Here is a 23,216-nt window from a genome sequence, read left to right on the forward strand (position 1 = left end):
GTAGTTGATTGCTTGAATGATTTATCATCTCAATTCTCTCTCCCTCTCTCCCTCTCTCCCTCTCTAGGCTGATTCCAACAAGACCAGGATTGATGAAGCCAACCAGCGCGCCACGAAGATGTTAGGCTAAGCTGCAGCGACAAGTGCTTTAACCCCCTCCCCCCTATCACCCCTGCACCCCTCTCAAGCATGTCATGGGGTGGTGCGAACATGCTTTTATCATGGGACTTTTGCTGCGTTCATAACCAAGTGGGAAGGTGGTATTTACCACATACGACTGGGAAAAAAATCCACTTGAACGCCCCTCCAACTGGTAATTACTAGTGGGAAACACGTCTATCATCCCTGAGCTCCCACATGGTGACCTCTTGAGGTCATCTACTAAGGAAATTGCCTCTATAACAGCATTTTCGGCAGTTAAATGTAACAAGAAACATTATTTATAAAAATACATATATTAATATGATTTTTGAACAGTTTGCAAGCATGATGGCTGTACTTTTAGTTTATGGTTGACTCAGCTTGTTGGCAATTAGCCAATCTGCATTTCTCAACGTGGCCAAAGCATGTGAACCAACTAGTATTTACAACTTCACAAATGGTAATTGCCAGCTTCTCACTTGGTAATGAATGTAGCATTACTCAGTAGGTTTGCACACATGCACATATCAGACTGCCCCTCTCCTCTTCTTCCTGTTGTAAATGTTGTTCTGTGTCATCGGTCTTTGGCTTTTATTAAAATGAGTCCTGGTTAATTGTCTCGTCCTCTACCCTCCATTCTCTCTCCTCCTAACCTCCTAAAGGTGTTCCTCTACCCTCCACTCTCTCTCCTTCTAAAGATGTTCCTCTACCCTCCACTCTCTCCTCCTAACCTCCTAAAGTTGTCCCTCTACCCTCCACTCTCTCTCCTCCTAAAGATGTTCCTCTACCCTCCACTCTCTCTCCTCCTAAAGTTGTTCCTCTACCCTCCACTCTCTCTCCTCCTAAAGGTGTTCCTCTACCCTCCACTCTCTTTCTAAAGTTGTTCCTCTACCGTCCACTCTCTCCTCCTAAAGTTGTTCCTCTACCCTCCACTCTCTCTCCTCCTAAAGGTGTTCCTCTACCCTCCACTCTCTTTCTAAAGTTGTTCCTCTACCCTCCACTCTCTTTCTAAAGTTGTTCCTCTACCCTCCACTCTCTCCTTCTAAAGTTGTTCCTCTACCCTCCACTCTCTCTCCTCCTAACCTCCTAAAGTTGTTCCTCTACCCTCCACTCTCTCCTCCTAAAGATGTTCCTCTACCCTCGACTCTCTCCTCCTAAAGTTGTTCCTCTACCCTCCACTCTCTCCTCCTAACCTCCTAAAGTTGTTCCTCTACCCTCCACTCTCTCCCCTCCTAAAGATGTTCCTCTACCCTCCACTCTCTCCCCTCCTAAAGTTGTTCCTCTACCCTCCACTCTCTTTCTAAAGTTGTTCCTCTACCCTCCACTCTCTCCTTCTAAAGTTGTTCCTCTACCCTCGACTCTCTCCTCCTAAAGTTGTTCCTCTACCCTCGACTCTCTCCTCCTAAAGGTGTTCCTCTACCCTCCACTCTCTTTCTAAAGTTGTTCCTCTACCCTCCACTCTCTCCTCCTAAAGATGTTCCTCTACCCTCGACTCTCTCCTCCTAAAGTTGTTCCTCTACCCTCCACTCTCTCCTCCTAAAGATGTTCCTCTACCCTCGACTCTCTCCTCCTAAAGTTGTTCCTCTACCCTCCACTCTCTCCTCCTAAAGATGTTCCTCTACCCTCGACTCTCTCCTCCTAACCTCCTAAAGTTGTCCCTCTACCCTCCACTCTCTCCTCCTAAAGATGTTCCTCTACCCTCGACTCTCTCCTCCTAAAGTTGTTCCTCTACCCTCCACTCTCTCCTCCTAAAGATGTTCCTCTACCCTCCACTCTCTCCCCTCCTAAAGATGTTCCTCTACCCTCCACTCTCTCCCCTCCTAAAGTTGTTCCTCTACCCTCGACTCTCTCCTCCTAAAGTTGTTCCTCTACCCTCGACTCTCTCCTCCTAAAGTTGTTCCTCTACCCTCGACTCTCTCCTCCTAAAGTTGTTCCTCTACCCTCGACTCTCTCCTCCTAAAGTTGTTCCTCTACCCTCCACTCTCTCCTCCTAACCTCCTAAACATGTTCCTCTACCCTCCACTCTCTCCTCCTAAAGTACATAGTGCTTCTTTGATGGCTTTAGGTCACTTGTGAAGATCTGTTTCTGTCTCACTTGTTTCCGTTTCTTTTTTTTTAATGTACAGTAGATATGTATTATATAAACTGTATTTACATCATTACTCTGATACAACGACTACTATTGCTTTACATGAGCCGGATACTGCGTTACTACATGTGGTTCCTTCAATAAGTCAGTGTTATGTCCATGTCAGACACTGGTGCTCTGTTGTTGTTGTAATGCTAAAGGAGAAAAACGAACCATTACAAGTCCCTTCTCACAAAACATTGTCAACTTCCTCCCAGACTCTCCCATTTTAAAATAAAATAGCCATTTGGATAATGTGCAACCTCCCCCCCCCCCCCCCCCCCCCCTCAGATAGGCCTGGAGATGGGATGAGCTGGGAGGAGTTGGAAGGGGCTGGGAGGAGTTGGAAGGGGCTGAGAGGAGTTGGAAGGGGCTGGGAGGTGGGAGGACCTGGGAGGTGGGAGGGGCAGGGAGGTAGGAGGTGGTGGGAGGGGCTGGAAGGAGGTGGGAGGGTTTGGAAGGAGATGGGAGGGGCTGGAAAGACATGGGAGGGGATGAAAGCAAGTGAAAGAGGGAGAGAACAACAACCACCAGTCTTTGATTACTTAACCCAGGTAGGCTCCAATGCAGTAGCAGCCATTCATGGTTGTCCGGCTCCACCTCTCTGTCTTACTCCCATTGATGTGCAGTAGCCCCGTGTGTGTTATGCATGTCCGTCAGCAGATAGAACTCAACACCTTATGAATAAGACTAAAGACTAAACTCTATAAGTAACATCTGTAGGTAACACAGCATGCCCAGCAGTGTGTAGGACACTCGCATGCCGAGAGAATACCCTGCTTCCTGCCACTCTGCAATAGTGCCACTCTTTTTGTTCACACACATCTTTCCAGATTGTGACCATCGTTGTAAAATAATATGGGGAAAAAATGCCAATAAAAACAACATAACTGTAGACCAAAAATGTATTTCTTTTTAATTTTTTTTATTTCAAATGTTTTCACTGTTGTGTCCTGGAGCACCAGGTAGCCTAGTGGTTAGAGTGTTGGGCCGTTAACCGGAAGGTTGTAGGATCACATCCCCCGTAGCTGACAAGGTAAAAATCTGTCGTTCTGCCACTGAACAAGGCTGTTCCCTGGTAGGCTGTCATCGTAAATCAGAATTTGTTCATGCCAGGTTAAAAAAATAAAAAATAAAAAAACTAGACTGGAGAACTCTAGGAGAACTGATACTACACACAGGCAACACTCCACATGAAAGGAAGGAGAGGACTGACTTTACAATAATGGATATCCACTTTGGGCCTTGGCCTTAAAGTGGATTAGAGCTTGCTGTCACTAAGAACACCCCCCCCGCCCCCCCTCCCTCTTGCTTACAAACAGCTCATCCCTGAATGTGATGAGACAGGCTGATATTTAAAAGTGGAGTCAAATAAAACAGACATTATAATTGACCTTAATTATAATTAACATTTTTTACCTTAATCCTAGACTCAAATATTGGAAGGAAGGAACCCCCAACATGTTTGGTACAGGGTTAGCTGACCAGTGCACTAGCCCCAACATGTTTGGTACAGGGTTAGCTGACCAGTACACTAGCCCCAACATGTTTGGTACAGGGTTAGCTGACCAGTACACTAGCCCCAACATGTTTGGTACAGGGTTAGCTGACCAGTGCACTAGCCCCAACATGTTTGGTACAGGGTTAGCTGACCAGTGCACTAGCCCCAACATGTTTGGTACAGGGTTAGCTGACCAGTACACTAGCCCCGACATGTTTCAGACAGGGTTAGCTGACCAGTACACTAGCCCCAACATGTTTCAGACAGGGTTAGCTGACCAGTACACTAGCCCCAACATGTTTGGTACAGGGTTAGCTGACCAGTACACTAGCCCCAACATGTTTGGTACAGGGTTAGCTGACCAGTACACTAGCCCCAACATGTTTGGTACAGGGTTAGCTGACCAGTACACTAGCCCCAACATGTTTCAGACAGGGTTAGCAGACCAGTACACTAGCCCCAACATGTTTCAGACAGGGTTAGCAGACCAGTACACTAGCCCCAACATATTTCAGACAGGGTTAGCAGACCCTGTATAACTAACTTGAAATGAAAAGACTGTCAAAATTAGAAACGTGTAATATCTGAAAATGTAGCTAGCAAGAATATCTTACCCATATGCATCATCAATTGTCTCCTGTCACGTATGCCATGGTTTCCCTTAGTGTGAAGAAGATGTCATCCGGAGACAGGTGTTTTCTCCTTAGCAATCACTCGAATTCCACTGATTTCAAAACTCGGTCCTCCAGAAAGTGTAGAGCAATACTGACCAGCTCAAATAGACAGAAGCGTGCTATATGGCAGACCAATCCAAACTCACCTCTCGGCCTGTCCAGCCCACTCATTATCTCAGCCAATCATGGCTAGTGGGAAGGTTGCTGTTTTTTTCTGTGGCTAAACCAACTAGGATCAACATGTAACAATGTTATTCTTATTTACAGATGGCATACAAGTTTGTTATTATTAAGGCACATGAAAGTTCACATGTTACAGAAGGCATTTCTGCCCCCAAAACAGGCATTTTCATTTTAAAAAAAAGGTTACGTTCAAGCGGCTCTCCTGTGAATTTGTGACCCGAGACATACGCCTAGTTTCCTGAAACGGGTCACATATGGAGAATCTACTCTGTGTTAGCTAGCTTGAGTTGGCTAAAATCAGCCACAAGCCATGCAGAGTGCTGGCAGTGGCGAGCTACAATCCATCAATCACGAGGAGGTGTGATGTAAACAACCAATTAGATTCCCCACATGTGGGGGCCGCATGATCTTGCTCGGCTACTCCAGTCGAGGCAGCTCTGACTTCTGCTCCGGCAGGCTTGCCTCCGGCTTAAAAGGAAAGTGGAAAATCATTCCTGCCTGTGCTAATTGTTTAGTACCTTGTCTGCTCTTCGTTTGTTTTTCGTCCTTCAATTAACTTTTCGACCTGTTCTGCCTCTGGGATTATTGCGTCAAAGATTTATCTATACTGAACTAAATTTGTAAAACGTGACATGCAATCATTTCAATGATTTTTCTATTTTTTGGTGTTCATATAAGGAAATCAGTCAATTGAAATAAATTGATTAGGCCCTAACCTATGAATTTCATGACTGGGAAGGGGCGTGGCTGGACCTGGGATGGAACAGACCACGCACTACGCCAGGCCCAGCCAATCAAAATTAGTTTCTACACAAACAGTCTTTATTAAAGACAAAAATGCTTATCGGTTTCATCAGCTGTCCGGGTGACTGGTTTCAGACGATCCCGCAGATGAGAAATGGTTTGTCGAGATCGGTGTGGAAAAACTTGATTTGCCTGCACATAGACCTGACCTCAATCCCATCAAACACCTTTGGGATGAATTGGAACGCCGACTGCGAGCCAGACCTAAACGCCCAACAACATCAGCGCTCAACCTCACAACTGCTCTTGTGGCTGAATGGAAGCAAGTCCCTGCAGCAACGTTCCATCATCTAGAGGAAAGCCTTCCCATAAAGAGTAGAGGCTGTTATAGCAGCAACGTTCCAACATCTAGAGGAAAGCCTTCCCATAAAGAGTGGAGGCTGTTATAGCAGCAACGTTCCAACATCTAGAGGAAAGCCTTCCCATAAAGAGTGGAGGCTGTTATAGCAGCAACGTTCCAACATCTAGAGGAAAGCCTTCCCATAAAGAGTGGAGGCTGTTATAGCAGCAACGTTCCAACATCTAGAGGAAAGCCTTCCCATAAAGAGTAGAGGCTGTTATAGCAGCAACGTTCCAACATCTAGAGGAAAGCCTTCCCATAAAGAGTGGAGGCTGTTATAGCAGCAACGTTCCAACATCTAGAGGAAAGCCTTCCCATAAAGAGTGGAGGCTGTTATAGCAGCAACGTTCCAACATCTAGAGGAAAGCCTTCCCAGAAGAGTGGAGGCTGTTATAGCGGCAAAGGAGGGGGTACAAATTACATATTAAGATATTCAACTAGCAGGTGTCCACATACTTTTGGTAATGTAGTGAAGTACTAAGCCAGAGAACACCACCTAGACGAGCACAGGCACAAACTCACAGAACACAACATAAAAGCCAGCAGATATAAAGTAAAGAGAGAGCAGAGACTTAACGATTTGACAGCTGAGTTAGCTACCAAAGAAGAGTCGAGGGAGAGTCAGCTAATCGAATAGCGATATACGGAGGTAAAACCAAATAATATTTGTCTGTAATGTCAAATGCAATGGGGTAGGGATCCCGGATAGCACGTGTTTCATGTAGTTTTAATGAAGAAGCCAACAGTGCCTTAGCCAGCGAGTAACAACTTCTATATACCGCCTGCTCAACAATGGCATCCGGTCTATAACCTAACAGTTCAGCACCTTACCAGCAGGTGACATCCAAGCATTACATTTTTTATTTTATTTAATCTTTATTTAACTAGGCAAGACTAAATTATTATTTACAATGACTGCCTACACCGGCCAAACCTGGATGACGCTGGGTGAATTGTGCGCCGCTCTATGGGACTCCCAATTGTTGTGATACAGCCTGGATTCGAATCAGGGTGTCTGTAGTGACGCCTCTAGCGCTGCGATGAGGTGCCTTGGACCGCTGCGCCACTCAGGAGCGGACGCTTATTCCACCATGCCTAGATGGAATACAGCTTATGTCAACTAGGCGTCAAAACATTTTAGAAAATATCACTTTAGCCAAACCTAACTCTTTTCCTAACCTTAACCTAGGGTAGCCTAGTGGTTAGAGCGTTGGACTAGTAACCGGAAGGTTACAAGGTACAAATCTGTCGTTCTGCCCCTGAACCGGCAGTTAACCCACTGTTCCTAAGCCGTCATTGAAAATAAGAATTTGTTCTTAACTGACTTGCCTCGTTAAATAAAGGTACAATTAACATTTAAAAAAAATATCCTAACCTGCTACATTAATTATCACTCGCTACAAAAAGTTAATTTTGACAAAAGCAGCATACCTTCTAGACAAAACGACGCCCCCCCCCCCCAAAAAAAAGATCTAGTGGGCCAATAAAAACAAACAGATATATGCCACCATGTGGCTGGATTGTTTACTTCAGAAGGAAACAACACTTAAGATCTCCTGTTGAGATTTATCCAGCAGGGACGAGATCTGAATTCAGGGTAAAAAAAAAGCCTTTTATTATCAGTGACCAGGTCGCGTATCGCTGGTAATAAACCCTGCTCGATAACCTGGTTAATCATCATATTCCCCAAATCGTAAAATTGCTCTTTCGACAGTCAGCAGGAATGTAAACTTACTCAATAAACATGTACATAAATACCTTTATGGAATGGCAAAGATCCAGTTTGAGGTACTACAAGGACCTGTTTAGGCTGGGAAGCATGCAGACGTCTTAATGGTCAATCACTTATACCATGGTTCATCAGTCTACACCAGTCTCTTGGTAGTTCATTGAAAAGGAATTAGTTTCCCCTTATTAGATTGAAAGATGTGTTATTTTTCTAGTATGCTAAGAAATGCACGTTATAGTATATTACAGTTCTATTATCTCCAATGAGATCTCGAACTTGAGGAATGTTGAGAAGTGTGTAAATGGTATAGTTGGTTAATCCAGAACTAAAGTGTTGTGTAATTGGTCAGCTGCATGATTACAATTCTAGGTCCATATGTGTTAAGAGAAAGGGATTAAGAGATTCTAGAAAATGAGAAGCTTCACTCTCTCTCTCTCTCTCTCTCTTTGCTAGTGACGAATCGAATGTCCCCCTCTCCTTCCGAAATTTCGGAAGACGCTAACCTCTGCGAAATCATGAGTTGTCCAAATAAATCAGTGACGAAAACTCCAAAACACCAGACCTACTGCCGTTCGTTAGCACACGCATCCCATTCCTTCCAGACAGAGTCTATGGTACCAGTTACGTTTACATGGATCTGTCATGGACCTGTCATGGACCTGTCATGGACCTGTCATGGATCTGTCATGGATCTGTCATGGACCTGTCATGGATCTGTCATGGACCTGTCATGGATCTGTCATGGACCTGTCATGGACCTGTCATGGACTTGTCATGGATCTGTCATGGACCTGTCATGGATCTGTCATGGACCTGTCATGGACCTGTCATGGATCTGTCATGGATCTGTCATGGACCTGTCATGGACCTGTCATGGACCTGTCATGGATCTGTCATGGACTTGTCATGGATCTGTCATGGATCTGTCATGGACCTGTCATGGATCTGTCATGGACCTGTCATGGATCTGTCATGGACCTGTCATGGATCTGTCATGGATCTGTCATGGACCTGTCATGGATCTGTCCTGGAAGTGGCATCTCTATACCCCGCTATGGCATAACAAGGCTATTACTTTCAGGTAATAAACCATTTGAGCCAAAAGCCTGGTGTGAAAAAGGGATCAAAAACCTAGGAGATATATTTAACTCAGAGGGTCTCCCTAGTTTCCAGGAACTTTGTCTCTTTATCTTAGTCTACAGTCTGCACTTTGTGCCTATGGTGTCCCATTGGGTACAAATTTGTCCAGAGGTTTGGTGTCTGCTATTTATTTTCCATCTTCAATTACTAAAGCAAAAATATCTTCCAAATGGTTAAATCATGGGTAAAGTATTTGTCTGATGATGATGATGCTATTGACTGGGAGAATGTCTGGGAGAATATAATTTCACTGATCAAAGAACCCAAATCATCAATTCATTCATTGTAAGCTTTGTCATAGGTTGTGCTGGACACCACTTATAATAATTCATACAAAACAGGCTTTAAGCCTAACCTGTAACCTGTGCCCCCCTCAATAGACTTGGCACATATAAAACTGATGATATGGGATTCATATGTTTTGGAGGAAAGGATCATCTATCCTGACTTCACTCCTTGAACCGATTCCTCTTCGACTTAATGACGATTCCAGTGAACAACAGTGGATGGTTTGGCCGGCTGGGTTGACTGCCGACCGGCTGGGTTGACTGCCGACCGGCTGGGTTGACTGCAGACCGGCTGGGTTGACTGCCGACCGGCTGGGTTGACTGCCGACCGGCTGGGTTGACTGCTGGCCAAAAATGTATTGTTCAGTGCTGGTTGCCACCACATGACCTTCATTAAACACAATGGTTAGCATGTTTCCGCAGGTGTCGTTCAAGATATGATGGGAATGGGAAACTCTTCCCACAGTCAGAGCAGGAGTAAGGCTTCTCCCCTGTGTGAACTCGACGATGGGAGGTTAAATGACTTGATGTTGTGAAGCATTTCCCACAGTCAGAGCAGCAGTAAGGCTTCTCTCCAGAATGTTTTCGCAGGTGTCTTTCAAGATATGATAGGAATGGGAAACTCTTCTCACAGTGAGGACAGTGGTGAGGCTTCTCTCCAGTGTGTGTTCGCTGGTGCACGTTCAAGCCACTCAGTTGAGAAAAACTCATCCCACAGTCAGAGCAGGAATAAGGCTTCTCTCCAGAATGCTTTCGTAGGTGTCTTTCAAGATATGATGGAAATGGGAAACTCTCCTCACAGTGAGGACAGCGGTGAGGCTTCTCTCCAGTGTGTGTTCGCTGGTGCACGTTCAACCCACTCAGTTGAGAAAAACTCCTCCCACAAACAGAACAGGAATAAGGCTTCTCTCCAGAATGTTTTCGAAGGTGTCTTTCAAGATATGATGGGAATGGGAAACTCTCCTCACAGTGAGGACAGTGGCGAGACCTCTTAGCTTTGGTCCCTTCCTGATGTTTCTTCCCGGATGCAGGAAATGTCTCCACTTGCTCAGAGGAGTTAGAGGTCTCTCCTGGGTGAATGACAACATAAAAAACTGGTGAGCGGGTGCAGTACACATCCATAATCATTGGATCAAATTAAAAGAAATAAATGTGCATTACTGAAAAGGAGTTACATCTATAGGTGTATTCTGCTTGAAATGAATGCTACATCGGCTTTATCTTCTTTTCTAAGTGACAATATCACTGTTGAGCATCTTTAAAGACCCATTCCAGACTTCCTATCACCTAATGTATCACCTGATGTACTTAACAAAAGGCACATCTCAATGGTTGGTCCAGGTTAGAGCTTAACACAGGAACAGGAATTCAGCGGGTTTTGTGAGATTCTGGCAGGAATGGGAGTGAAATTCTAGAGTCTAGTTCGGGACAGGACGGGACAGGATCAACAGTCCACAGGAACGGGCAGTACAGTAAACGGGCAGTACAGTAAACGGGCAGTACAGTAAAATTGAGTTTGTTTTTTAGGTGGAAATATGTCATGTGAGGAGCATTTCATATAAACAACAACTGTGCAGGGTAGGCCTAACATAGTTTACTTAATAAAAACGAATACAAAAATTAAAGTCATTTCCACCCTTCCCCTTCAGTCAGCTCACTCTTGCGCCTCTAGGACCCATCACTAACATTAACATTAGAGACAAGGAATGAAAAAAAATGTTTTACCTAAATTTGATGGAGTTGTCTTTGACAAACACGGCTTGTAAAAATGTTGCGGATTAGGCTACCAACCGGAGAGAGCGACACGCGGCCTGAGGCGGCATAGCTGCTAATACTTTCAACAACTTTATCTTCAAACCAAATTGTTTGCATATTATTTTTTTTATTTTACCCCGTTTTCTCCCCAATTTCGTGGTATCCAATTGTTTTTAGTAGCTACTATCTTGTCTCATCGCTACAACTCCCGTACGGGCTCGGGAGAGACGAAGGTTGAAAGTCATGCGTCCTCCGATACACAACCCAACCAAGCCGCACTGCTTCTTAACACAGTGCGCATCCAACACGGAAGCCACAGGAGTCGCTGCAGTACAGCGCCCTTAACCACTGTGCCACCCGGGAGGCCTAATTGTTTGCATATTTAACTAAACCCATGCCATCGGAGGTGAAGAAAGAAATAAAAATAGATTGACTTATGCAGTACTGGCGCTCAGGTTTTTAAAAATGTTTTATGTTCATGTTGTAAATTTGTGCTCAGTGCTGAGCTGTAGGCCGGTGCTGTGGTGAGTTGTAGGCCGGTGCTGTGGTGAGTTGTAGGCCGGTGCTGTGGTGAGTTGTAGGCCGGTGCTGTGGTGAGTTGTAGGCCGGTGCTGTGGTGAGCCATAGGCTACAGTTTCATGCCGGTGCTGTGGTGAGTTGTAGGCCGGTGCTTGCTGAGCTGTAGGCCGGTGCTGTGGTGAGTTGCAGGCCGGTGCTGTGCTGAGCCATAGGCTACAGTTTTATGCCGGTGCTGTGCTCTGCTGTAGGCTGCAGTTTAATGTGCTCAGTGCTGTGCTCAGCTGTAGAGGCTGCAGTTTAATGTGCTCAGTGCTGTGCTGAGCAGACCATCCTGCTGGGGTCTCTGTCCTCACCTGCAGCCTTAATCCACCTACATTTAGAATACGCTCTTATCCAGAGAGACTTAGGCAAAACAACCACATCACAGTCGCATATTGCATTAACAAAATCATTTTCAATACTTGGTAAAACCATAAACTATAAAAACATTTAGGTAATTTAATATACTATTTGAATAGTTTATTCGCCGTTATTCAGCAACTCCACACAAAATTCATTTTTCTGCTGTGTGTGCCAGCTCATGTTTTTTTATAACACTTGGTAAACCAACACAATAGCCTACATATTTATGCGGGCAAAAAAAAAAGAGCACGAGATGGGAGTGGTTTTTATCAGGAAGGGACAAGAATGTTCCGGGGTAAAATAAATTTGTTGCGAGATCAGGACAGTACAGGGGGAAAAAAATTGCCAGGACAAGATGGGACAGGAATTAATTTTCACTCCCGTGTCAACCTCTAGGTGTCCTCTGGCGTGGTAAAAGTGTGGTGGTGGTGGGGGGGGGGTGCTCTTTTGTCCTCAATTACATACAACTCCTTCAATTTCCAAACCTTTGAATTTCGTAATTGTGTCTAAACATATAATTTCGCCCTTATGTGTTTATACTTTACTGAATTTATACTTGGAATATACTTCAAATCAAATGTTATTGGTCACATACACATGTTCAGCAGATGTGATTGGTCGCATAGACATGTTCAGCAGATGTTATTGGTCACATACACATGTTTAGCAGATGTTATTGGTCACATACACATGGTTAGCAGATGTTATTGGTCACATACACATGTTCAGCAGATGTGATTGGTCACATACACATGTTCAGCAGATGTGATTGGTCGCATAGACATGTTCAGCAGATGTTATTGGTCACATACACATGTTTAGCAGATGTTATTGGTCACATACACATGGTTAGCAGATGTTATTGGTCACATACACATGGTTAGCAGATGTTATTGGTCACATACACATGTTCAGCAGATGTTATTGCGGGGTGTAGCAAAATGCTTGTCCTTTACTTTTATTACTGGAAAAATTCAAAGATAGCTGGAGTGGGCCTTAAACCCGTTAAATCAACTAATGTGTGTTCCTGGATCAGCTGACGTGCCTAAAAATAATACATCAAATCTGCTCTTACCATGATCAGCAGATTCCCCAATGTCTTCCTTCTGTTCTTCATTCATGGTGACATTCAGCCCCAGTGTTTGACTGCTGCCTGCCAGCTCTACGGATGCCATGTTTGGACTCTCTCCTGTGTAAATGAGAATAGAAGACAAAAAAAACGTGTCAAAATGTGACAAATGCATTGCGTCTAAACTAACATCTTGCATTGACTCGAGGAAATAAAATAAATACTAAAACCATGTAAGAAAGTGGTTGGCGTGCAACTAAATGACCTAACTGTGTACTTGATATCTGCCTGCCTCGATCAACAACCGACCCAGGTATCTTAAGTAAAAAAAAATACAATTGGCATCTTAAAAATAGTATTCTAATAGAAATCAGTTTCTCACTAAAAGGAAAGTATGAAAACCAGCTGGCACTGTGGCCCTCGAGGACGAGAGGAAAAGTGTAACCGCTGTTGATAAAACCTGGGATGTAATCTTAAGTGCACACGGTAGCAAAATGTTTGGCCAGTAACCGAGAGGTCGCAGAGTCGGATCCCCAAGCCAACTAGATGGGGGGGGGGGGGAATCTGTCGATGTGCCCTTGAGCAAGGTATTTCTCCCCTATGAACTTACTAATAGTTTTTAATGTATAACAGGCTATGAATATTTCCTTTAACCTGTCACAAAGGCAGATAAGAGCATCTGTAAAATGACTAAAATGTAAAGGTAAACATGAATTTGAGGTGTGTATAACAGTAACACAATGCAATGTACAGTGGTAGAAAAATTTGAATGAGCCATGTGGAGAATACAGTATTCAATATACAGTACAATACCTTATGGACCTACACAAGGAACCGAACAGAAGCAAAAGGCACAGAACAGGAAGGGACCAACCTGAATTTATCCAATGAAAACTCTTATTTACATTGTAAACGGTTTCTGTTGTAAACGTTTTGCAATAGACCAAGATTTTTTGCTACATTCTGCAACCAATGAATACACCCCTGCTCTCTTACCTTGGTTGTAAACGCTGTTGATAAAAACCTGCTCTCTTCTTACCTGGATAATCATCACATTCCCAAATCTTCACTTCCTCCTCTTTATCTTTCGTGATGATATTCAACAGGAGTGTTTGACTGCTGTCTTTCACTGATGCCATTTCGCCTGCGGTGCCCAGTGATGTTGTCAGTCAGGACCCAGTCAGTATAGTCTTGGGCTCAGTTTGTGGTGGAGAACGGCAGGCTAGTTATCTTCACTCTCCTTATTAAGTAAAGATCAGATAGATAAACAACCTGAAAAACCTGTATAAAATGCAAGGGCTGTTATGTAATTTGGTGACTTGCTATCTAGTTAGCACACATAGCTATTGTTTTCTGATGTAGACAGTGATTTAATCAGTGTTGCTACGCTAATGTATTTACCTGTACCGGGTCTCGGCTGGATAAGCTACGAAATGAAGTCACAAATTGCAAGATAACCGTAGTTAACTAACGTTATTTAGGGTTTTCGCCACAATTTATTGCTAACGTTAGTTAGCTACAGATTTGCCTATTTTGATAAAGTATGTGATGGCATTACTTTTTTCCGTTTGATTAACTTTAGCAAATAGTTGAGTAACATTAGCCAGTCCTTGCGGTTTTGTCTAGAAGAGACGCGGCTTTTATTACAATTTACTTTGATTAAAAATTGACTTGACCAGGCCTTGCCTGTCCATTTGTCCTGAAACAGACTCCTCGTAAGGTCGTTCTTACCTGAAGCCTTGCTTCGCTAAAACGGAATCATAAATAGTTTGTTTTATTTGTGTACTGGATTAAGTTATGTGTCCATTGTTTATCGAATACAGTATTACTTATGGTTTAATATCTCCTACTAATAAAAAAACAAACAAACGCGATGGCAAATTTTCACTTCTTCTTTTTCGAATGACTGGGCAAACTACACAAACGTAGAGGTACGCCACCTGTGTGCGGGAGGGTGCATCGTAGGGCATAATATATTCATTACTCAGGTTTTGGTTATTGTCCCCCACGATGAAATTGGAGAGGGGTTTCTCCGCTGAAAAGAGCCAATAATGAGCGGAATGAGCTACTATCGCCGAGCATTGAACAATGAGACAGATATTTCACTGGATGTATAAAAGTAATGCATCCGCTTGGGGTTTTACGCTCACTCAGAACTGACCATATAATTAATCAACTTCATTATGCTGTATTCCTCACCAAACTTAAGAGATAAAACTTTATATTGATATTGACTCTGCATCTAACATATAATAATATAATAAACAATTGTATTTAACATTTGAATTCGATTTGTGATCAGCTAGTTTATTTATTGGCCTGTGTGTCCAATAGAAAAAATTACTGGTATGTCCTGTCTGCACAACCATTACAATTATCGGAGAGAGAAAATAATTTGGGCCTTGCTCAGTGAAACATTGTTGACAGTATATTGACATTTTATTCCCAGTACACTCACACAAAAAAAAATGATTTGGGCCACCATTTTTGCCTGTAGGGGAACCCTGTAAAAGAAAAAAAAAAGGTTCCAGATCTAACCATTTAAGATCAGATAAAACTCATGGTGATGGAGGAGGCAGAGAAGGGGACCGTGGTCAACATAGAGGAGTCAGCTGACTAGGGGCCCATGGTGATGGTGGAGGCAGAGAAGGGGACCGTAGTCAACATAGAGGAGTCAGCTGACTAGGGGCCCATGGTGATGGTGGAGGCAGAGAAGGGGACCGTGGTCAACATAGAGGAGTCAGCTGACTAGGGGCCCATGGTGATGGAGGAGGCAGAGAAGGGGACCGTGGTCAACATAGAGGAGTCAGCTGACTAGGGGCCCATGGTGATGGTGGAGGCAGAGAAGGGGACCGTAGTCAACATAGAGGAGTCAGCTGACTAGGGGCCCATGGTGATTGTGGAGGCAGAGAAGGGGACCGTGGTCAACATAGAGGAGTCAGCTGACTAGGGGCCCATGGTGATGGAGGAGGCAGAGAAGGGGACCGTGGTCAACATAGAGGAGTCAGCTGACTAGGGGCCCATGGTGATGGAGGAGGCAGAGAAGGGGACCGTGGTCAACATAGAGGAGTCAGATGACATGGGGTCCATGGTGATGGAGGAGGCAGAGAAGGGGACCGTGGTCAACATAGAGGAGTCAGCTGACTAGGGGCCCATGGTGATTGTGGAGGCAGAGAAGGGGACCGTGGTCAACATAGAGGAGTCAGCTGACTAGGGGCCCATGGTGATGGTGGAGGCAGAGAAGGGGACCGTGGTCAACATAGAGGAGTCAGCTGACTAGGGGCCCGTGGTGATGGAGGAGGCAGAGAAGGGGACCGTGGTCAACATAGAGGAGTCAGATGACTAGGGGTCCATGGTGATGGAGGAGGCAGAGAAGGGGACCGTGGTCAACATAGAGGAGTCAGCTGACTAGGGGCCCATGGTGATGGTGGAGGCAGAGAAGGGGACCGTGGTCAACATAGAGGAGTCAGCTGACTAGGGGCCCGTGGTGATGGAGGAGGCAGAGAAGGGGACCGTGGTCAACATAGAGGAGTCAGATGACTAGGGGTCCATGGTGATGGAGGAGGCAGAGAAGGGGACCGTGGTCAACATAGAGGAGTCAGCTGACTAGGGGCCCATGGTGATGGTGGAGGCAGAGAAGGGGACCGTGGTCAACATAGAGGAGTCAGCTGACTAGGGGCCCATGGTGATGGAGGAGGCAGAGAAGGGGACCGTGGTCAACATAGAGGAGTCAGCTGACTAGGGGCCCATGGTGATGGAGGAGGCAGAGAAGGGGACCGTGGTCAACATAGAGGAGTCAGCTGACTAGGGGCCCATGGTGATGGAGGAGGCAGAGAAGGGGACCGTGGTCAACATAGAGGAGTCAGCTGACTAGGGGCCCATGGTGATGGTGGAGGCAGAGAAGGGGACCGTGGTCAACATAGAGGAGTCAGCTGACTAGGGGCCCATGGTGATGGAGGAGGCAGAGAAGGGGACCGTGGTCAACATAGAGGAGTCAGCTGACTAGGGGCCCATGGTGATGGTGGAGGCAGAGAAGGGGACCGTGGTCAACATAGAGGAGTCAGCTGACTAGGGGCCCATGGTGATGGTGGAGGCAGAGAAGGGGACCGTGGTCAACATAGAGGAGTCAGCTGACTAGGGGCCCATAGTGATGGTGGAGGCAGAGAAGTGGACCGTGGTCAACATAGAGGAGTCAGCTGACTAGGGGCCCATGGTGATGGAGGAGGCAGAGAATCCCAATCACTGATCCCAATCAGGGCATGTATGCGAGAAAGCTGAATCTTAAACAGAAATAACACTTGGGACTACGCCAACCACGTGCGACAGCAGTAGCCATTAATTTACTTAGACAGCGTCGTGTGTGCCAGCGTAATTGTCAGGAAAAGTAATTATAAAAAAGTTGTTATTCTCTTTTTAAATCAAAGTTGCCTCATTCCTTGAGTTTTCCAGACGTAGCCCAGGTTACATGCCCTGAGATAAACAGGAGTAGCTGAGACGGCGCCGAAGAGGATGATGTTTACAAGCTTCTAACCAACTGTGCTATTTAGTTAGTTTTTTTTGCTTTGTTTGGAACTTGTTTTTTTTTAACTTATTTTGTTCATAATGTTGCTGCTAGGGTTAGCTACGTCTGGTAAGACGAGGGGTGGGTGTGTCTATTTGCCAATAACAGCTGGTGCTACACACAGACCGATGCTGGCAATAAGACCGCACACAGCCAACTGTATAAGGCCATAAGCAAACAAGAAAATGCTCATCCAGCAATGGCGCTCCTAGTGGCCTGGGACTTTAATGCAGGCAAACTTAAATCAGTTTTACCACATTTTTACCAGCATGTCACATGTGCAACCAGAGGAAGAAAACATTCCATTTGGAATGAAACCTTCCATTTGGCAAATCTGACCATAATTCTATCCTCCAGCTTACAATCAAAAACCTATGCAGGAAGCACCAGTGACACGCTCAATACGGAAGTGGTGCTACGCTACAGGAATATTTTTCTAGCACAGACTGGAAAATGTTCCAGGATTCAGCCAATGGCATTGAGGAGTATACCACCTGAAGTAAAGCCCCTCAGTTTACTTCTGGAGATGCCACGTCTGCCCTATCCTGACTATCCTGAAGTGTGGCTGCCAAACATTGTGCAAGATACTCCACTGACATCAATGCAATTATGAAGTTGTGAGACAGTGAAACATTCCTTTTTCTACCTGTTGGATTCTGGCTTGAAATATATGTATTCCTGTCATCATATTAGAACGTATTGATTACATGAATAAGAAATGTATATGTTAGGGGTCAATGAAAGGTGAATAGGAACTTTGTGCATGGAAAGTTACTGAGTGAGACAAGGGGAGGTGCAGAAAGTTCACATTCTGTTCAAACATGTTTTTGCTGAATATTCATATTTCTAAGGAAGAAGGATGCAAAGGGTAGCAGTTTGGTTTGAGTTCCATGGTAAGGCAGGCACGTTGCTGGGAACTAGGACAATGAGGGATGTGGAACTCAACTCCAGATAAGGTCAACAGTTGAAGAGAGAAGACACCGCTGGGAAGGGGGGCCATAGGGGCCCACCCTGAAAACCATCTGACTACAGCCCTATCCCATATCAAATCAAATCAAATGTATTTATATAGCTCTTCTTACATCGGCTGATATATCAAAGTGCTCTACAGAAACCCAGCCTAAAACCACAAACAGCAAGCAATGCAGGTGTAGAAGCATCGTGGCTAGGAAAAACTCCCTAGAAAGGCCAAAACCTAGGAACCTAGGAAGAAACCTAGAGAGGAACACATGGGGAAAGATAGTACTTTTTGGAGAAATGTCCTCTGGTCTGATGAAACAACAAAAATAGAACTGTAACCTTCCGGTTACTAGTCCAATGCTCTAACCACTAGGCTACCCTGCCGCCCCTGCTGTACCTGTAGGAATGTGAAAGACAATGTAATTATTAGACTTTTACATCACCAAATCATTGTGGATTACTAAAGTATAATATCCCTGATAACATTGGATCAATAGATTCATGGGCACAAATATGTGTGTACCTTCCCTATCCAGAAGAGCCTACTCACTTTGCAGTTGGGGGTGCTTTTCTGGCAGTTTCCATTTCCTTCCTTCCTCTAAACTTTTGTCTCTAGGGTTTCTCCTTTCATGGTTTACTCAGTATAACTAAATGGATTTTGCCCTCCACGAATCCTCCTGTGATGTGCACTGCGATCATGGCAATGAAAACGAATCATTTTCTTGGTTTGATAACCATAATTATTATAACTATGTTCATGCTAACGGTAGGCGGGGAAAGCATTGACTCGACTACATGCGTGTGCAATAGGAACATGTGCAACGCTGTAACCCTGGGTGCTGTCGATTTCCAGACATCGGGGAAAACATGCCAAAAGATGGAAGGAGAGTTATTGACAGTTCGATCTGCAGCATCAGACGAAATTATTGGAGATTTGCTTGTAGGCTTAACGGGAGACTTCTGGATCGGTTTGCGCCTACCAGCTGACCGATGTAGCAACATCGAATCGAAATTGAGAGGATACCAGTGGGCAACTGGATTTCAAATCACAGAATTCAGCAACTGGAAAGACAACGTAAATGTCTGCGCTCCACGGTGTGTGTCCGTTTCTACCGATCGAATGTGGACAGAACGACCTTGTCAGGAAAAAGTCGATGGATTTTTGTGTCAGAATGTTCATGAAAGCATGTGCCAAACACCGCAAATGGAGGCTCACGAGTTTTTTCATCAAGGTGATGGTGGTGAAGGATGCGCTATGGCTCCTTGCGAACATATATGCACAGACGTACCAGGGGGCTACACATGCTCGTGTAAAGAAGGATATATTCCAAGTAGCGAAAATACGCACTTGTGTAAAATGCACTGTTTTTTGGCCAAATGTCCAGTAATATGCGACAGACACAGTGCTGGGACACAATGTGATTGTCCTAGTGGCTTCATAAAGAGTGACGATTATTGCCACGATATTGACGAATGCGACCATGGATATTGTGATCAAAGTTGTGCTAACACGGCTGGAAGTTTTGTTTGTTCGTGCAGTGCAGGATTTTCCCTTCAAAATCTCGTGAAATGTGTCAAAACAGTCGGAAATGAAAGTGTTCCCTTAACAACGCCTGTCCACAGCGACTTTTTAGCGCCAGGCGTTAACTTTACAAGTAATGTATCATCAGCAACAGCGGGGGGGTTTCTTTGGGTATGGATTTTCATTGCAGTGGCGGTCATAGTACTGATACTTGTTGTTCGGTATTGTGTTATTAAGCGTCATGAGCAGAATGTCGATGGCCAACAGAGATGTAATGATGAGGCGTTATAGAAACCAGTGACTGCCACATTAAGGAATGAGGAAAAGCTACTCAAGTTGGGGAGGGGGTTCAATGCTACTGTTGTGACTGTTGTTCAATATTACTTCTAGAGCTATGTTGTCATAAATGTTATGAAACCTAAATAAAGATGTCTAAAAAAGAAACAACGAATGACTTATAGCATTTTCATATGTAGAACATTCTCATAATGGTTGCTAAATAGTGTATGATAAAAAAAAAACGGTTTATGAATCGTAAAAATGTAAAATAAATGTTAACATTTCGTTGATGGATACCCTACAAATGATGCATACACATTTACAGACAAGGGCATATGGTTCTTTAAATCAAAGTAATATAACAATTGGTTGCTTAATGTCACGGACCATTAATGCTTTTGATAATATTAATGTGGTCTTATTATTATACTGTTATAATTAGTACTACACTATGAATGGTCAACATGTACAAGCTGAAGGAGGTCCTGAGCTTACCCATGATGTTATATTCAGATTTGGTACAATCACTTTTTCTCCACCCTGTTGTTAATATCGGTATTGTAAAATAAAGCCCCAAGAACATCCATTAAGGACACGTTTGCGTTACTTTTTTTTGGTGAAATAAAAAAAACACATATATATATATATATATATATCCCAGATACAGCAGTTTCTGTCTCGATATTTACAATGACCTCAATTTGTCAAAACAAACGTAAAAAACAAATCAAAGTGCTCATTTCACTTTGGCCCATTGACTAATCAACTTCTGTATGTAGATGTGGTGTACTAACATCGCCACATCTTTTACAGTGTAAGAAAACACAATGAGAATTCCATTATTTGAGTGCTATTTAGGAACAGGATATGACTGTTCTCCTTTGTCTACCATTAGCTCCAAAGTGCAAAAAGACACAGGGGTCTGTTTCAGACTATCCAGGCACACATTTTGAGTGGCTGCTTGCTGCTTCCTTGTAGCGTTTTAGCCAGGCCCAGTAGACATGTTTGGATAATTAACGTGAGAGTTTAGGATAATTAATGTGAGAGGTTAGGATAACTATCGTAGCAAGTTATAATAATTAAATTGGCAGGTTAGGAGAATTGACGTGTCATGTTGGGATAATTGGGTTATGGTTAGGAAAAGGTTACGTTGCTTGTACACTAGATAGCGGTAAATTGCTACGTGCAAAAACTAATGTCTGCAGTTTTTGGTTTGGCTATTTGTTTCAAGTGCATTAGTATGTAAATAAATCTCTCCCATGTCTTATTCGACTAGTAGTTGTTCTGAAATGTTTATTGCTTGCCTACAATTTACTCCCTCCTCTATGTTTACAGTTTTTTTCCAACTGCTTACACACAAAATCCTTTCATGTCACACGATTTTTGAAACCTCTCACTCAAAGTGCAAAACTACACACCAAATATCCAAAACCATAAGCTATTTCTCAGCCTTTGACTCAGTTGTCAATTGTATAAAACACTTTTTTCAAAACACTACACGCAATTCTCTACCTAAAACACAAAAATCTAACAGGAAGTGACTTGCTTTCCTTTTCCAAACACAACCAATCAAAATGCTACACTTATTCACCAGGTCACACACACACACTCCTCACATGTGCAAACACTAAAATCTTAACTGATCACTAACCAATCACTGTTTTACTGTAGTATAGGCCTATAAATAGGTCAAAGGTCAGATGATTTGTTTTGAAGAATGGATTCCAACAATGGACAGAGAGAAAGAGGAGTAGGAGGGAGAGGAAAAGGAAGAAGATGAAGAGGGCAAAGAAGAGAAGGAAAGGAGAGCCATCTCTGATGAGATTAGGGCAACACTTGTTGATCATGTGATCAACCACGGTTTGACCATGAGAGAGGCTGGACTGAGAGTCCAACCCCACTTGAGTCGATTTACAGTGGCGTCCATAATTCGAACCTTCAGAAATGAGAACAGGTATGCAACTATCTAATGACAATTTTAGCATTACAGCAATGTACTGTAAAATACGTACGACAGCATAGTATTGCATAAACATTTGTAACTCTAAGCCATCCATTTACTGCACTGCATTGAATGAATAAGGTTGTTTATCATGCTGTACTACATTTTTTTGTACATTGTTCACAGTTCCTATTCTGTACAGAGTGGAAAGGCAAAGACATCATGGAGGACGAGGACGCTTGTTTACAGATGTACAAGAGACTGCAATTATAAATATGGTCTATGTGCGGACATAGAGGTTGCCTCTGTCCAAGGTTGGATACGCCATGCTAGGAGATACTTCCCTCGATGTTTGGCAAGAGAAAACGTATCCTGTGATGTGGACGAAGTATTGTGGCCAGACCCAGGCCGGAGAAGAGATGAAGAGTAGCTTAGCACTGGTGATCCACCCCCCCCCCCCCCCCCCCCCACCACCACCACCAATTCCTGGACTGACCACCCCGGGACCCCCCACACACAAATTGTGTTCTTTACTGTATTCTAAAGAATATACTTTTGGTTTACATATGTTTATGGTTTTGTTGTATGCTACTGTATACAACAGTAATGTTTGGCATAATAAATATTTTCTGTTTCTACATTGCATTGGTGTTTACAGTGTACTTGTTACCCCTCTCAGCAGATGACTTTCACTGTAGAACATTCTATTGAAATGTAGATATAAGCCTATGAAAGACCAAAGAGCTTTAGATTTAGAACAACAGTGTTTACATGGTATATCCAAAAATGTACTGTTATGAAAGCAGTGTTTGCCATTTGATGCAAATGCTTCATTCTGACATGTGTTTATGGCATTTTGAATGCAGTGTTACATTTTGAAGGAGATGTGAGGCATTTTGCATTTTGTGTGTGCAGTTTGGGGAATTGTGTGTAGAGTTTTGAAAAAAAAGGAGACCGTTTTGAAAACTTGCAGTTGGAAAAAAACTGTAATACAACACACATACATTCATTATTCATTTCGGATGCCTAACCTGATGTGAATGTTGTTCTATAGAAAGTATTTGACTCTAGCTACAAAATTAAGGAAGTAGAAGGGGGTTGAGGGGGGAGGGGTATTGGACTTAGAGCATTGGACTTGTAACCGAAAGGTCGTAAACTCGAATCCCCGAGCTGACAAGGTAAAAACATATGTTATTCTGCCCCAGAACAAGGCAGTTAACCCGCTGTTCCTAGATCGTGATTGGAAATAAGAATTTGCTCTTCACTGACTTGCCTAAAGG

At 43.8% G+C, this 23,216-nt stretch overlaps 3 protein-coding genes across 12 annotated transcripts in view; 2 read left to right on the forward strand and 1 right to left on the reverse strand.

The window, feature by feature from the left end:
• LOC110505907 (synaptosomal-associated protein 25-B) overlaps window positions 1-3,174 on the forward strand; it is an 81,271-nt gene extending 78,097 nt beyond the window's left edge. For 2 of the 6 annotated variants that reach the window (XM_036962705.2, XM_036962704.2), the window contains exon 8: window positions 68-3,174. In XM_036962705.2, the coding sequence (XP_036818600.1) occupies window positions 68-130 (63 nt within the window). In that variant the 3' untranslated portion in view covers window positions 131-3,174. The remainder of the gene's footprint in view (window positions 1-67) is intronic. The other 4 variants (XR_016492066.1, XR_016492067.1, XR_016492068.1 and 1 more) reach the window with 4 other exon arrangements.
• Window positions 3,175-6,479: 3,305 nt separating this feature from the next.
• LOC110505906 (uncharacterized) lies at window positions 6,480-14,601 on the reverse strand. Of its 5 annotated transcripts, XR_016492065.1 has the most exons (5): window positions 14,404-14,601; window positions 13,712-13,912; window positions 12,679-12,792; window positions 8,512-9,997; window positions 6,480-8,478 (listed from the first exon to the last, which is right to left on the reverse strand). XR_016492065.1 is itself a non-coding variant. In XM_090221320.1 (4 exons), the coding sequence occupies exons 2-4, from the start codon at window positions 13,809-13,811 to the stop codon at window positions 9,321-9,323; spliced, it is 891 nt and encodes a 296-aa protein (XP_090077446.1). In that variant the 5' UTR covers window positions 13,812-13,912; window positions 14,404-14,601; the 3' UTR covers window positions 6,480-9,320. The 5 variants fall into 5 exon arrangements, 4 of the variants coding, with proteins under 4 accessions (XP_090077446.1, XP_090077449.1, XP_090077447.1 ...); XM_090221320.1 differs by having other exon boundaries at window positions 6,480-9,997; XM_090221323.1 differs by lacking the exon at window positions 8,512-9,997 and having other exon boundaries at window positions 6,480-6,866; window positions 13,712-13,953.
• Window positions 14,602-17,253: 2,652 nt separating this feature from the next.
• On the forward strand, window positions 17,254-20,159 carry LOC110505908 (thrombomodulin). The gene has a single exon (XM_021585381.3). It carries the CDS (start codon window positions 18,876-18,878, stop codon window positions 20,004-20,006), a length of 1,131 nt encoding a protein of 376 aa, XP_021441056.3. The 5' UTR covers window positions 17,254-18,875; the 3' UTR covers window positions 20,007-20,159.
• Window positions 20,160-23,216: the final 3,057 nt, after the last annotated feature.

This window comes from Oncorhynchus mykiss, chromosome 25 (genome assembly GCF_057628025.1).
Source record: "Oncorhynchus mykiss isolate SJ-2025 chromosome 25, ASM5762802v1, whole genome shotgun sequence".
Lineage (NCBI taxonomy): Eukaryota > Metazoa > Chordata > Actinopteri > Salmoniformes > Salmonidae > Oncorhynchus > Oncorhynchus mykiss.

Bases quoted from the DNA above. Each gene is read 5' to 3' on its own strand.
- LOC110505906 (XM_090221320.1), bottom strand. From the start codon at position 13,811: ATGGCATCAGTGAAAGACAGCAGTCAAACACTCCTGTTGAATATCATC. The intron at 12,793-13,711 runs GTAAGAAGAGAG...TCATTTACACAG, and splicing joins GGAATGTGATGATTATCCAG to GAGAGAGTCCAAACATGGCA. The intron at 9,998-12,678 runs GTAAGAGCAGAT...TCATTCACCCAG, and splicing joins TGGGGAATCTGCTGATCATG to GAGAGACCTCTAACTCCTCT.
- LOC110505908 (XM_021585381.3), top strand. From the start codon at position 18,876: ATGTGCACTGCGATCATGGCAATGAAAACGAATCATTTTCTTGGTTTG.